The following is a 15,839-nucleotide window of genomic DNA, read 5'->3' as shown; positions in this document are numbered from 1 at the left end:
CCAACTATCACAGTCCACCCCTTGTCAACTTGGCAGTTGTACACATCTTCTTAACCATATATAATCTCTAAATAAGGACAATTATAAAGTTATATTTGCACCTAACATGATACACTAACACATGTACAACGGAAATGCACTAACCTTATTTACATTTCACAGTTCCTAACAGAAGGAAACAAAAATATTTGATGCACATATACAATGAAGAAATATAACAATCAGTCCTTGTTTCTGCAACTGGTCACATGGTTGTAGCTGATATTCAGCACTACCTTCTTCCACCACCCATTCTGTATTTCCCTTGCCCTCAGCAAGCACCTCAGCTGGTCGTGGTTCTTTGCCTGGTGGGGTGACCCAAACCTTCATTCCTGAAGGGTCTGGGCCATTAGCAGTTAAATCAGAATTGGGTTGCTGTAATTTTCCATTGACTGTAATCACAGGGCATGGTAGTACTAAGAGACATCCTAAGGAATCTCCTGTATTTCAGACTTATTCTTCTTTACCTCCATTATGTAAAGCCAGTCCAATTTCCTTTTGGTAATCAGGATCTATCACACCAGATAGTACAGTAATGACCTTCTCTGCCTTGATCCAGAGGCATGCGGAAGCCAAAATGGCCAGGTGGCATTCTTAATTTCCAGTTCAATGCAATTAGTATTATGTCTCCAGGTAGGAGTATTCCTCCCTTTGGGATTAAGATCTCCAGACCTGCAGAGCATAGGGTAGCAGGGACAGGAAGCAAAATTTTTTGAGTGGGTCACTAGGGGTAATAGTGAGTGGTACCACTCCCATTTCCACCCGTTGGTTCCTGGACCTGTGAATCCTGGCTATTGGAGAAACAGCACCACACATTGGACACTGGTTCAGAGCAGCAAATACAGCCTCCTGGAGAACATTGCCCCAATCCTTCAAGGTATTACCACCTAGCTGGTGCCATAATTGTGTTTTCAGTAGGCCATTCCATCGTTCTATCAAGCCAGCTGCTTCAGGATGATGGGGAACATGATAAGACCAGTGAATTCCATGAGCATAGGCCCATTGCCGCACTTCATTTTCTGTGAAGTGAGTCCCTTGATCTGAAACAATGCTGTGTGGGATAGCATGATGGTGGATAAGACATTCTGTAAGTCCACGGATGGTAGTTTTGGCAGAAGCATTGCGTGCAGGGAAGGCAAATCCATATCCAGAATAAGCATCCATTCCAGTAAGAACAAAATGCTGTCCTTTCCATGATGGAAGTGGTCCAGTGTAATCAACCTTCCACCACGTTTCTGACTGATCACCCTGAGGAATGGTTTCATATCGCAGGCTCAGCGCTGGTCTCTGCTGCTGGCAGATTGGGCACTCAGCAGTGGCAGTAGCTAAATCAACCTTGGTAAGTGGGAGTCCATGTTGTTGAACCCATGCATAACCTCCACTCCTGCCACCATGGTCACTTTGTTCATGAGCCCATTGAGCAATGACAAGAGTTGTTGTTGTTGTTGTTATGTGCCGTTGAGTCGGCCCCGACTCATAGCGACACCTCCTTGGGTTTCCGAGGCAGTATCACTACAGAAGTAGGACTGCCCAACCTTCCTTCCAAGGAGCTGCTGTTGGGTTTGAACCAGTAGCCTTCTGGTTAGCAATCAAGTGCCTTAGGCACTATGCTACCAGAGCTCCTATGACAAGAGTAGCTGGGGAAAAAGGATGGCTGGTTTCCACTGAACGTGTCATCCTATCCACCTGATTGTTAACATCCTCCTCTGCCGAGGTCATCTTTTGGTGGGCATTCACATGAGACACAAATACCTTACTCCTTTGGCCCAGTCAGAGAGATCTATCCACATACCTCTTCCCCCTATATCCTTGTCACCAATCTTCCAATTATGCTCCTCCCAAGTCCCAGACCATCCAGCCAAGCCATTAGCCACAGCCCATGAATCCGTATATAATCACACATCTGGCCATTTCTTATTCCATGCAGAGTGAACAGCCATATGCATGGCTTGAAGTTTTGCCCATTGGGAGGTTTTCTCTTCACCACTGTCCTTCAAGGAAGTCCCAGAAAGGGGCTGCAGTGTTGCTGCTGTCCACTTTTGAGTGGTGCCTACATATTGCTCAGAACCCTCTGTAAACCAGGGATGAGTTTTCTCTTCCTCAGTCAACTGATCATGAGAAACTCCCCATGAGGCCATAGGTGCATACTGGGAGAGGGAAGGTAATGTGACTGGAATGGAGACCACAGGCATGTGGGCCACTTCTCATGCAACTTACTTGTGCCTTCAGGTCCTGCTTGAGCCCAATCTCTGATATACCACTTCCATTTAATGATGGAGTGCTGTTGTGCACTTCCAACTGTATGATTCTGTGGGTCAGACAACATCCAGTTCATGATGGGCAGCTCAGGCCTCATGGTCACTTGGTGGCCCATGGTTAGGCATTCAGTCTCTACTAAAGTCCAGTAACAAGCTAAAATATGTTTCTCAAAAGGAGAATAGTTATCTGCAGAGGGTGGCAGGGCTTTGCTCCAAAATCCCAAGAGTCTGCATTGCAATTCACCAATATGGACCTGCCAAAGACTCCAAACAGCATCTCTATCTGCCACAGACACTTCATCCATCATTGGATCAGCCAGATCATATGTCTCCAGGGGCAGAACAGCCTGCACGGCAGCCTGAACCTGTTGCAGAGACTTCTGTTGTTCTGGGCCCCACTCAAAACTAGCAACTTTCCAAGTCACTTAATAAATAGGCCACAGCAACACACCCAAGTGAGGGATATGTTGCCTCCAAAATCCAAAGAGGCCTACCAGATGTTGTGCCTCTGTTTTAGTTGTGGGGGAAGCCAGATACCATAACTTATCCTTCACTTTAGTGGGAATATCTCGACATGCCCCACACCATTGGACCCCTAGAAATTTTACAGAGGTGGAAGGTGCCTGAATTTTTGTTGAGTTAATTCCCCAACCTATAGCATGCATGTCTCACCAAAAAGTCTAGAGTCATCGATACTTCTTCCTTACTAAGTCCAGTAAACATAATATCATCAATATAATGGACCAGTGTGATGTCTTGTGGAATGGAAAGGCAATCAAGATCCCTATGGACTAAACTATAACATAGTGCTGGGGAGTTGATATACCTCTGGGGAGTTGATATACCTCTGAGGAAGCACTGTGAAAGTATATTGTTGGCCTTGCCAGCTGAAGGCAAACTGCTTCTGATGGTCCTCTGAAATTGGTATTAAGAAAAAGGCATTGGCCAGATCAATAGCTGTATACCAAGTACCAGGAGATGTACTAATTTGCTCAAGCAATGAAACCACATCAGGAACAGCAGCTGCAATTGGAGTCACCACCTGATTAAGTTTACAATAATCTACTGTCATTCTCCAAGATGCATCTGTTTTTTGCACAGGCCAAGTAGGCAAATTAAATGGGGATGTGGTGGGAATCACCACCCCTGCATCCTTCAAGTCCTTGATGGTGGCAGTAATCTCTGCAACCCCTCCAGGGATGTGGTACTGCTTTTGGTTTACTATTTTTGTAGGTAGAAGCAGTTCTAATGGCTTCCACTTGGCTTTTCCTACCATAATAACCCTTACTCCACATGTCAGGGACCCAATGTGGGAATTATGCCAGTTGCTCAGTATATCTATTCCAATTATGCATTCTGGAGCTGGGAAAATCACTACAGAATGGGTTCAGGGACCCACTGGACCCACTGTGAGACACACCTTAGCTAAGACTCCACCAATAACTTGACCTCCATATGCCCCTACTCTGACTGGTGGGCCACTATGATGCTTTGAGTCTCCTGGAATTAGTGTCAGTTCAGAGCCAGTGTCCAGTAATCCCTGAAAAGTCTGATTATTTCCTTTTCCCCAATGAATAGTCACTCTCATAAAAGGTCTCAGATCCCTTTGGGGAAGGCTGGGAGAAAGACTGACATTATAAATTTTTAGCAATGTAGTGAGGTCCTTCCTACATCACAGTTGCTTAAACCACACAGAATTGTGGTCCAGCCAAGTTGACATACAGCTCCAACTATCACAGTTAGCCTTTTGGTAATTCATACCTTCAAATTCAAATGAGAGTCTTTGCTGAGCTCACATGTCCTTTAATTTCCTGACATTTTCTAGATGCATAATCATGTGGATGTTGTCAAGCTCAGTGAATAACACCATTTTTTCCTCATAAGATATAATAATGGGTGACACCTTATGCTTTTCTGTATTTTGGGACACGTTTTGTTCTTTAAGGAGTATACTTTTTGAAAAGGTTTTTGTTTTTCTTGGTGTTGGGTGATTATATCAGAGAAGGTAACATTTTGTCCATTAATCACTTTTTCTTTTACGTATTTTGCTAGTAAGCAATTTGAGAATGAATTTCAATGTTTCTAGAATCTTGTGTTTCACCATTACTTAATGCCTTTTTTTGGGTCTCTCTCTCTCTCTCTTTTTTTTTTTTTTTCTTTCTTTCTTTCTTTTCTACTGTGAAATCACATTTTATCTTATTGAAATATCCTGTAAGACAAGACAGGACTTAATATATATAGGGACCACTGCCTTAAATTTAAATTTGTCCTTTTTTTCTTAAGGAATATTTTTGCTTTTTAATTCTAATGAGGGCTTTTTTCATATGATATGTACTCACTAAATATTATTTTTTAAAATAATTTATGAATAAATAAATTTCTTTTAAAACACAAGACTTTAGCCCATTAATTTTGAATATCGTGAATGACACATTTATATTATCTGAGTTGATCCATGTGTTTATCTTTATAGATGTTTGCTTTCTTTTTTCATTTACACAGTGCCTGTAATTGACTTTAAACTCTATTAAATATTAAACAATGTCAGAATATAGAACCACAGAAATGTAAGCTGGGGTTAAGTCATGAACTGCCTAGAATGCTGGATTAGAGAATTTGGGCTTATTTTAGTTAATGAGGAGTCACTATGAACAGATTAAAGAAGAAATATGACTGAGATTTCAAGGTGGATGACCAGACAAATGGTGGGTCTGATGACAGAAATATGGAGGTCAAGAGGGGTGGGTTGCAGGAAAGGGTAAGGAAGGGTATGATAAGTTTGATTTCTCAACATTGATTCTCAGCTGCCAACAGGGCAATAGGAAACACTTAGCTCTTAGGTGGAAATGCAAGATTGGTTATTAGGAAAAATAATTGGTGTAGGAATTATAATAGGATATGAAACCATCAAGGTTGAAACCTAAGGACATAGTCTGGAGATAAAAGTGGATTTAAAAGTGGATTAAAGAGACAACATAGTGGAAGACATCCATTTATGGGAACAAGAGAAATGGCAATAAGCGGTGGTGGGAGGGACAAAGTCAAGAAAGAGGGAGGGAGGAGCTTGAGGGGAAGATTACCTCAAAGAAGAGGAGGCCTGAGAAGAAGACACCACCACATTTATCACTGGAGATCATTCGTGACCTTGAGAGAATTTGCAGAAGAGTGATGAGAAACAACACAGATGGCTGAGGAGTGAAGAAAAGATGAGGAGGCTATGGAGACAGTGAGAACAGGCTACTCCTTCCGAAAGTTCAAGGATGCTGAGAGAGAGGAAGTAGGAGATTGATGGGGTAGCAAGATGAAGGCTTTTTGTTGGTTGGTTTGAGCTTTGTTAGCCCTGAACTTTTGTGTTCACACAAACATTTCCCCAGCCCAATCCAACCTGCCACCTTCTGCAAGAAGACCATGAGTGAAATCCCTGTTGCCCGTTTACAACCTCCCACTCCTTCTAGGAGTTTTTCTTTTAGGTTTTCTTTTTTAAAAACATATTCATATTACAATTTTTTTTTTCACTTAAAAATGTCTTTAAAAAAAAAAAAAAAACTCACTGCTGTTGAGTCGATTTGACTCAAAGCAACCCCTCCTTGGGTTTCCAAGGCAATGTCTCTACGGAAGTAGATTGCCCAAACTTCCTTCCAAGGAGTGGCTGGTGGGTTTGAACCACCAGCCTTCTGGTTAGCAAATGCCTGAGGCACTAGGCCACCAGAGGTCCCTAAAAATGTCTGAACCTTGGTAATTAACATCTTAGGCTTCTTTCCACTACATGTGCTTTATTCATTTTTAAGTGTATTCTACTTTAGAATATGCTAAAATTTTGTTATTATTTTCACTGTTGATGTTTATAATTAAGTTTATAACTACATTTAAGTTTATAATTTTCTGCTACCACAAATATTGCTCTAATGAACCTTTCTGTGGGTTTTTTATTCCCTCTCTGCTAGCACATGCCTGCAGGTAACACCCAGTGAGTAGAGACAAAGTTTAATAACTTCCTGGTGGCATCACTGTCTCCTATGCTTACTTAAGCTTTTCTTTTCCTGAATGCCTTTGGTGACTTCTCAGTCACAGTCCCTCCACCTGGATTTCATCAACAGAATCTCAGGGCCAGAAAGATCACTTTCAAAGTCATATTCTCCAGCCCCATTCTCTGTCTTAACATCTCCAGTGGTGTAGGAGTTTCTCCTCCCAAACCAACACATTTTGAGAGTTTATAAGGAAGAATAAGGCACACCACAAAAATCAAAAACATTCCCATTAACAGCCAAGGACAACAAATTTCCTCAAACACCTTGTTTGTTTTTTAAGTGGGAAAGATTTAGTTACTCAAGCACATACTCTTCAGCTAATAACGTTGTGGTGGTTATGTTTGTGTGTCAACTTGGCTGGCCTGGTTGAGTGGCTGGGCAGCTGGTGGCAGTTATCCCCATGATGAGACTGGCAATCAACTCCATGGTGGGATCTACCACAAGCACCTGAGTCGCTGCCTTTGGGATGTGGTCTGCTTCCTGCATATAAGGAGAAGCCTTGGGGATCGATAGTTTATGGCACGCTTGGACCTTGCATGTAGCTGTGTCATTGTTTAGCAGCCTGCCATGCTCTGCCAACCTTGGGACTTACAATGGACTTTAGTTAATGGCCTGCTGTGTGGTTTGGTAACATCTGGACTGTGCCTTTTTACTTGTCAACCTTGGGCTTCTCAGCCTCAGCAGCCAGCAGCTGTCTGAGTGAAGAAATGCCTCTAGCTTCTGTAGGCCAGGAGCAGGAAGCAGAGCTGGACCCCAAGGTTGAGGGGCTTTCACTCAGTCCCTAGAGCCTGGCACTTTGAACTTGGACTTAAAGCCTCTACGTTGTAAGAATAAACTCCTGTTTGTTAAGGCCATCCCATTTGTGGTATATTCTTGTCAGAGTGGCACTAGGTAACCAGAACATAGCATATCCTTATATTTAGTCCAGGGGAGCTCTGGTGGTGTAGTGCCTAAGGCATTTGACTGCTAACCAGAAGGCTGGTGGTTCAAACCCACCAACCACTCCTCGGAAGTAGGGTTAGGCAATCTACTTCAATAGTGATACCACCTCAGAAACCCAAGGTGGGGTTGCTATGAGTTGGATCTGACTCTAAGTCAGTGAGTTTGTTTGTTTGTTTTGAGATATTTAGTCCATAAATGTCTTTCTTGTTTTATTTATTCCATTTTATCACCATCTCCCATTCCATTCCCCGCCCCTTCGCATATGCACCATTCTGAGGTGCTTGTAGAAGTTTGTTAAAACTCATGTCGCTGTATTGTGTGTTTGGATATTTAATTTACAAATTGACATTATATTGTAAGTCTCATTCTATTTCTTGCTTTTCCAACTTGCACCACATTTTTAAGATCTATCTTTTGTGTGTCATACAGTCTGTATTGTTTCTGACAGCTGTTCAATATTCCGTAGTGGGCATCTGGCACATTTTACTCATCTATTTCCTCCTTAATAGACACTAGATAACTCCCACTCTTTGACACTCTAAACAATGCTGTGGTATTCACACCTCCTTAGAACCCAAGTAAGGAATTCTTGTTGTTGTTGTTCTTTGGGATGTTTATTCAGAAATGGAGTGCCTGGGTGTTGCAAATGCTTAACCCATTCAGCTTCTAGCTATGAGGTTGAAGGTGCAAGTTCACCCACAGGCTCCTAGGAAGGAAAACTTGGCAATCTACTACCTTCTGCCATTGAAAACCTTATGGTGTGCAGTTCTAGTCTGACACACATAGAGTCATCATGAGTCACAGTTGACTCTCTGGCAACTGTTTTGTTTTTATTTTTAATCCAGAAATAGGGCCACAGCATCATAAAGTAAAGGACTCTAAAGTTCTCTAGACCCTCTCCAGAATGTTTGTACTAGTGGACATTTAACCAGCATGTTGGGATTCTTATATCCCCACCTTCCATCTGCATCAGACATTATCCAGTTGTATGATTCTCATCCATCTGAAGAGTATCAAATAATATTTCACTGTTGTGTTAATTTCCATTTCTCTAATCATCAATGAGTTTGGTCATTGATTCACATATGCTTTATTTAGGCTTTTGAAATAACTGTTTGTATCCCAGCAGGACATGTCTCTCGGGGGCACGTCCTTCCTCAGCCAACAGTCAGAGAGACTTCTGCTTCTAGGAGGCCTCCTTTTGAGCCAGGCAGAGTGGCCAAACCAACCAATCATAACGTCAGAATTCTAAGCACCTGAGAGAGAGCGAACTTCCAGGAATATTGCTTTGTGCTGCTCCCAACAGAAATATCCCCAGGTGGATGATTTTAACAATCAAGAGCTACTCAGTTTCTCATAGCAAATTCCACCATGGAGTTTACAAAGACTTATGGCTAGAAAAGCCACAATAAGTAATTTACTATGCCGCAGTTACTATCTTCTTGTTGATGTGTAGGCATTCTTTTCTATATTCTACATATAAGTCTTTTGTTGGTTTAGGCATTACTGATGCCATCTCCCACTCAACATCTTCAGGGTGTTATCATTGAACAGAAGTACTGTTATTTGATTTTGGTGTCTCAAATTAAACAACTCCCTTGTGGTATATACTTTTGAGGGTTTGTTTGAGACATATTTCTCTACTTCTAGGTCAAAAATTTATTTTGTAACATTATTTTCCATTCTCTATAGTTTCATCTTTCATGCACAGGCCTTTAATCCATCTGATATCTGCTTTCATATATGATTCTAGACAGGGATCCAGTTTTATTTTTCTCTATTATTGTAAGCCAGCTTTCTCAACATCATTTTCTAAAGATTCTTCCCCTTCCCTACTGACTTATGTACTATCTTTTCTTTTAAAATTCCTTTATAAATATGCATCTGTCCCTGAACTCTCTTCTTTTTCATTTTCTATTTGCTTTTGCATCATTACCATATATATATTTTAATTATTATGGCTTTGTATGGTATTTTATCTGATTAGAACAAGTACATTTTATAATTAACCTAATAAGATTTCAAGAAGAATGTTTCAGAGTCTTTCTTCCACCTTGATTCATTAACAGTCTATGCTGATAGCATTACCACCTTTGTTTATCTTTGCTCCCCTCATAGCTTATCAAAAATAATTCACTATATCCTTAGCATCAGGGAAACAGTGACCCATCTGGACACTGATTAAGATTTAGAAAGTGGGCATATGCCTATCTAGGCTATGGGTTTGCATCTAATAGAGGGCTCTTGTCCATCCCAGGCACGAGGCCAAAGGAGGGGACCAGAGGTTTTGCATTGCCTCTTAAGTCAATTCTATCCAGCCTGGCTAATGTGAACTAATAAGAATTTCCAGCTCAGTATACAAGTTTTAAATATTTGGAGATAAGCACCCTGAAGTCAAGTAAAAACACTTCTGTGATTATCTATTATTCTGTATAGTTAAGTTTTTTTTTTTAAATTACCCATTGTTTTCACGTCATCCGTTGTTGTTGTTGTTGTGTACTGTCAAGTCATCTCCAGCTCATAGTGACCTTATGTACAACAGAAGGAAACACTTCCTCATCCTGTGCCAGCCTCACGGCATCTACTATACTTGAGCCCACCTCTGCAGCCACTGTGTCAATCCATCTTGTTGAGGGCCTTCCCCTCTTTCATTGACCCTCCGCTTTACCAAGCATGACATCCTTCTCCAGGAAATGGTCCCTTCTGACAGGACCAAAGTAGGTGAGATGAAGTCTGGCCATTCTCACTTCCAAGGAGTATTCCAGCTGCACTTCTTCCAGCACAGGTTTGTTAATTCTTTTAGCAGTCCACAGTACTTTCAGCATTCTTTGCAAACACCACGACCCAAAAGCATCAACTCTTCTTCAGTCTTCCTTATTCATTGTTCAGCTCTCACATGCATATGAGGCAATTGAAAAATACCATGGCTTAGGTTAGACGCATCTTAGTCTTCAAGGAGATATCTTTGCTCTTCTTCAGCACTTGAAAGAGGTCTTTTGCAACAGGTTTGCCCAACGCAATGTCTTTTCATGTCTCGACTGCTGCTTCCATTGGCATTGATTGCAGAAGCAAGTAATATGAAATCTTTGACAACTTCAATTTTTCCTCCATTTATTGTGCTGCTGCTTATTGGTCCAGTTGTGAGGATTTTTATTTTCTTTATATTGAGGTGTAATCCATACTGCAGACTACATTCTTCAATCTTCATCAGTAAGTGCTCCAAGTCATCCTCACTTTCAGCAAGCAAAGTTGTGTCATCTGTGTATCTCAGGTTGTTAATGAGCCTTCCTCTAATCTTGATGCCATGTTTTTCTTCATACAGTCCAGCTTCTCTGATTATTTGCTCAGCATACAGATTGAATAAGTATGGTGAAAGGATACAACCCTGACACACTCCCTTCCTGATTTTACACAATGCAGTATCCCCTTGTTCTGTTCGAATGACAGCCTCCTGGTCTATGTACAGGTTCCTCATGAGCACAATGAAGTGTTTTGGAATTCCAATTCTTCTCAATGTTACCCACAATTTGTTATGATCCACACAATTGAATGCCTTTGCCTGGTCAATAAAACACAAGTAAACATCTTTCTGGTATTCTTTGCTTTGAGCCAAGATCCATCTGACATCAGCTCTGATATCCCTCACTCCACATCCCCTTCTGAATCCAGCCTGCATGTCTGGAAGTTGTCAATCAATAAACTGCTGCAACCATTTTTTAATTATCTTCAGTAAGGTTTTACTTGCAATGTGATATCAATGATATTGTTATATAATTTCCACATTCTGTGGGATCACCTTTCTTTGGAATGGGTACAGATATGGCTCTCTTCCAGTCAGGTGGCCAGGTAGCTGTCTTCCAAATCTCTCAGTGTAGCTGAGTGAGTGCCTCCAGTGTGGCATCTGTTTGTTGAAACATCTCAATGGGTATTCCATCAATTCCTGGAGCCTTGTTTTTCACCACTTACTTCAGTACAGCTTCGACTTCTTCCCTCAGTACCATTGGTACTTCATCATATGCCACCTCCTGAAATGGATGAACGTTGGCCAATTCTTTTTGGTACAGTGACTCTGTGTATTCCATCCATCTTCTTTTGATGTTTCCTGCATCATTCTACATATTGCCCACGGAATCATTCAATATTGCAATTCGAGGCTTAAATTTTTTCCTCAGTTCTTTCAGCTTTAGAAATGTTGAGCATGTTCTTCCCTTTTGGTTTTCTGACTCCACGTCTTTGCACATTGCATTCTAATAATTGCCTTTCTCTTCTCGAGCTGCTCTTTGAAATCTTCTGTTCAGCTCTTTTATCCTGTCATTTCTTCCATTTGCTTTAGCTACTCTCTGCTCAAGGGCAAGTTTCAGAGTCTCTTCTGACATCCATTTTGGTCTTTTCTTCCTTTCTTGTCTCTTTAATGACCTTTTGCTTTCTTCATGGATGATGTTCTCTGGTTTTTGGTCACTGGTGTTCAGTGCATCAAATCTATTCTTTACAGATGGTCTCTAAATTCAGGAGGGATATAATCAAAGTCATATTTTGGCTCTTGTGGACTTGTTTTAATTGTCTTCAGCTTCAACTTGAACTTGCATATGAGCAGTTGATAGTCTGTTCCAGTTAGCGCCTCGCCTTGTTTTGGCTGAAAATATTGAGCTTCTCCATTGCCTATTGCCACAGATGTAGTCAATCTGATTCCTGGGTACTCTGTCTGGTGAAGTCCATGTGTATAGCCACAGTTTGTGTTGTTGAAAAAAGGTATTTGTAATGAATAAGTTGTTGGTCTTGCAAAATTCTATCATGCAATCTCCAGCGTCATTTCTATAACCAAGGCCATATTTTCCAACTACCAATCATTCTTCTTTGTTTCCAACTTTTGCATTCTAATCATCAGTGATAATTAACACATCTTGATTGCATGTTCAGTCAATTTCAGACTGCAGAAGTTGGTAAAAATCTTCAGTTTGGCTTTGGTGGTTGGTGCGTCAATTTGAATAATAGTATTAACTGGTCATCCTCATAAGTGTATGGATATTATCCTATCACTGACAGCGTTGTACTTCAGGATAGATCTTGATACATTCTTTATGATGATGAATGCCACACCATTCTTCTTCAATTTGTCTGTCATTCCATGCATGGTAGATCTGATTCAAAATGGCCAAAACAAGTCCGTTTCAGCTCACTAATGCCCAGGATATTGATCTTTATGTGTTTTATTTCATTTTTGACAACTTCCAATTTTCCTAGATTCATACTTTACATTCTATGTTCAAATTATTAATGGATATTTGCAGCTATTTCTTCTTATCTTGAGATGTGCCACATCAGCAAATGGGGGTCCCAAAAACTTTACTCTATCCACACCATTGATGTTGGTTCTACTCTGGGGAGGCAGCTCTTCTCCAGTCATATTTTGAGTGCCTTCTGACCTGAGGGGCTCCTCTTCCAGCACTATATCATACAGTGTTTCAGGGCTATTCATAAAGTTGTCCAGTAATATATCTGACAGTGTTACACTGCTATTCATAAGGTTTTCACTGGCCAGTTCTTTGAGAAGTAGCTGGACTCTTCCTTCTTCCAAGTCTGTCTTAGTCTGGAAGCTCCGCTGAAACCTGTTCACCATGGATAACCCTGCTGGTGTTTGAAACACCGGTGGTAGAGCCTCCAGCCTCACAGCAACACTCAAGCCACCACAGTATGACAAACTGACAGATAAGTTTGTCTCCCTTAGTTGTTCCAAACTGCTCTGTTCTTTTCCTGGTCTTCCCTGCCCTGCTCACTTACCCAGTCTGTCCCCAGGGTGCAAACACCTGCCTTGCCCTGGTCCTGGGCTGGCTTACTTCTGCCTGTCCCCAGGGCTCCTCCACACATGCAAACACCTGCCTTCCACTGGTCCTGGGGCTGGCTTACTGTGGCCTGCCCCCAGGATGCCTCCACACACCCCATCAGTACCTATGTAATAAATTCTTATGCTCCTTACCTCAAGCCTGATGTTTCGAGAGTTGCCTATTTTTAGGCAGAATTATACTTTAGCTTCATCCTGGGATCACCTGTATTCCTTTGAGTTCCTTCCAGTGAGTGACAACCCCCAACCCCAGTCTGACAAGGAGATCTGTCTGTCTTTTTAGGAACGGCTTGGCCGCAGGATCAGGAAGCTCAAGAAGCTTAAAACTGAGGAGGAGAAGAAACTGCAAATATCACAGGTGGGTTTCTCTGATTCCTGGGAAGGAGGATCTTGGAGTACCCTCAGGGGCCCTTTTTACTGTAGGCCATCTTTCTCTGTCTTGGGAGCAGCCAAATGTGGTGGGAAAGGTGTTAGTAGCTGAAGACTTGGTGGTGGGCTTATTTTCAAGGATAGCCAGTTGAGTGACCTGAGCAAGTTAAGTCCTCTAATCTTCATGTGACTTACATGTTAAATGAAAACCAGTCCTTCTCTACCTGGCTTATGGTGAGTATCAAAGAAGACAGATGTCTCATTAATTGAAAATTACTCCACAAACTGTAAGTCTCCATCTCTATCTCTAACAGTGTACCTTTTTCTCTTTCTTGCTCATTGTGTGGACTCTCTCCTCACCCTGTGACTCAAAGAGGGCTAACATCAGGCAGTGAGAGTATATAGTTGAGTGGTGTGTATGTGTGTGTTCCCACCATGTTATAACATGGCATCTATGGATGTTCATTAGAGTGTGACGTGGAAGGAGAGGGGTCCCTGCATTTATGAGAAACACATTTGTCTCTGCAATACCTATAACACACAGAGACCATGCTCTGAGAGGAAGCAGCATTCTCATTCAGAATATTCAGAGACTGAGAAGGGCTAGGAAAGAGCCATCTGACATTGACTCTGAGGGTCTGTAGTTTAGGGTAGACTATGGGGATTACAGGCTGGAGGCTGAGATGAAGAGCCAGCACCAAGCCAGGAATGCCCTCCTTCAGCAGCAGCAGGACCAGCTGGAGGACCTGCAAGCACAGAAGACCAGAATCTTGAACATCTCCAAGGCAATAACAGAGCTTAGCAACTTCATCACTCCTCTGGAGAAGGCAGAGAAGCAACTGGAACCCAGCATACTGAAGGTGCATGCTCTGAGGCACTTCCCAAAGATCGGTTCTCCCAGAATAGTAGGGACTCTTCTTGTAACACCCCTCTGGGAAGTGTCAGAGGGAGAGGGTTCTCCTGTGAAGTATGTTGACATTCACTTGTCCAAGACCACAAAATGTTCCTCAAGCAGTTGTTGCTGTTGTTGTTATGTGCCATCGAGTCAGACCCAACTCATAGCGACCCCTCCTTGGGTTTCTGAGGCAGTATCACTACGGAAGTAGATTGCCCAACCTTCCTTCCGAGGAGTGGCTAGTGGGTTTGAACCGCCATCCTTCTGGTTAGCAGTCAAGTAAGTGCCTTAGGCACTACACTACCAGAGCTCCCTCCTCAAGAAGAGTGGGGTGCTATTCCCTCTAACCTGGTACTCCAGGTGATACCCAAGGCAACCTCCAAGATTAGGTTGGGAAGGGAGTTTGGAGGTGACAAACTGATTGTAATTCTCACTTTCTGTCTTTCTCTCCTAGAACATCAGAGACTTATTGAACAGGTATGACCAGTCCTTTCTTCCCTCTGCATGAACACACACACACACAAACCCATTCAAAGACATGCACATGTGCTTTATCAAGGTCAAGGGAATCCAATGCTTGGTTAACTTCTGTATCTTCATGTTATATGGTCAGTGGAAGGTTCAATCGAATATACTTAGGGATTTCTTTGTTTCTAGGAGTGTGCCATAGCAAGTAGAGGCTATTAATCCTGAATTGGAGAAAAGAGACAATGGATCACCTCCTTAGACATCTTCAGCAGCTCTGACCTGCTCATCTCTGGGCCATCTCATCTCAGACCCACCTCGGCCTTCTCGCCTTCTCCCACCCTTCCCAGTCCACCACTAGATCTACTTGGTGCTTCTTCAGGCCTGCCATCTCCTGAACATTTCCCCCTTTCCTCATCCCCACAGCATGACCTGACCCTTGACTATCTGACATTTGGACAATAGCCACAGCCTCATTCCTAAACCAGGCTCATGCTCATGAGGACCCTGCAGAGGTCTGGACGCCTGACCTCTAGGGCTGTTTGTGAGACTGCTGTAAGTCTGTGAACTGACAATGGTGCCTGTCTTTCACAATTTTATATTAAAATAGGAACTCCCAGGTATCTGGACAGCAGGAGCTCAGCAGAGGTGATACCACATCAGCACATTTTGGCAGGAATATTCCTTCTGGGTTCCTGTAGCACCTGTTGTCTGTTTCACAGGGATGGCATTATTGTTGAAAGACTATAGTGGGCCCCATGATCCTCACCTCCTGATGTGGTAGTTATGTTTGTGTGTCAACTTGGCTGGGCCTGGTTGAGTGGCTGGGCAGCTGGTGGTAGTTATTCCCCATGATGAGACTGGCAATCAACTCCATGGTGGGATCTACCACAAGCAGCTGAGTAGCTGCCTTTGGGATATGGTCTGCTTCCTGTATATAAGGAGAAGCTTTGGGAATGGTCTCTACCCTATGGCATGCTTGGACCCTGCATGTAGCTGGGTCA

General features: G+C 42.4%; 1 protein-coding gene across 1 annotated transcript in view; it reads left to right on the top strand.

Moving 5' to 3' along the window:
* Positions 1-15,300, top strand: part of TRIM40 (tripartite motif containing 40) — a 23,304-nt gene extending 8,004 nt beyond the window's left edge. The window contains 4 exon segments of the mRNA XM_007951473.1: positions 13,390-13,464; positions 14,120-14,335; positions 15,098-15,158; positions 15,161-15,300. Of these exon segments, the coding sequence (XP_007949664.1) occupies positions 13,390-13,464; positions 14,120-14,335; positions 15,098-15,158; positions 15,161-15,300 (492 nt within the window).
* The last annotated feature ends 539 nt before the right edge of the window (positions 15,301-15,839 follow it).

Source organism: Orycteropus afer, unplaced genomic scaffold (assembly GCF_000298275.1).
Source record: "Orycteropus afer afer isolate SDZICR_OR568_19922 unplaced genomic scaffold, OryAfe1.0 scaffold00294, whole genome shotgun sequence".
Taxonomy (NCBI): Eukaryota; Metazoa; Chordata; class Mammalia; order Tubulidentata; family Orycteropodidae; genus Orycteropus; species Orycteropus afer.
This window is presented reverse-complemented; position numbering and strand designations above follow the sequence as displayed.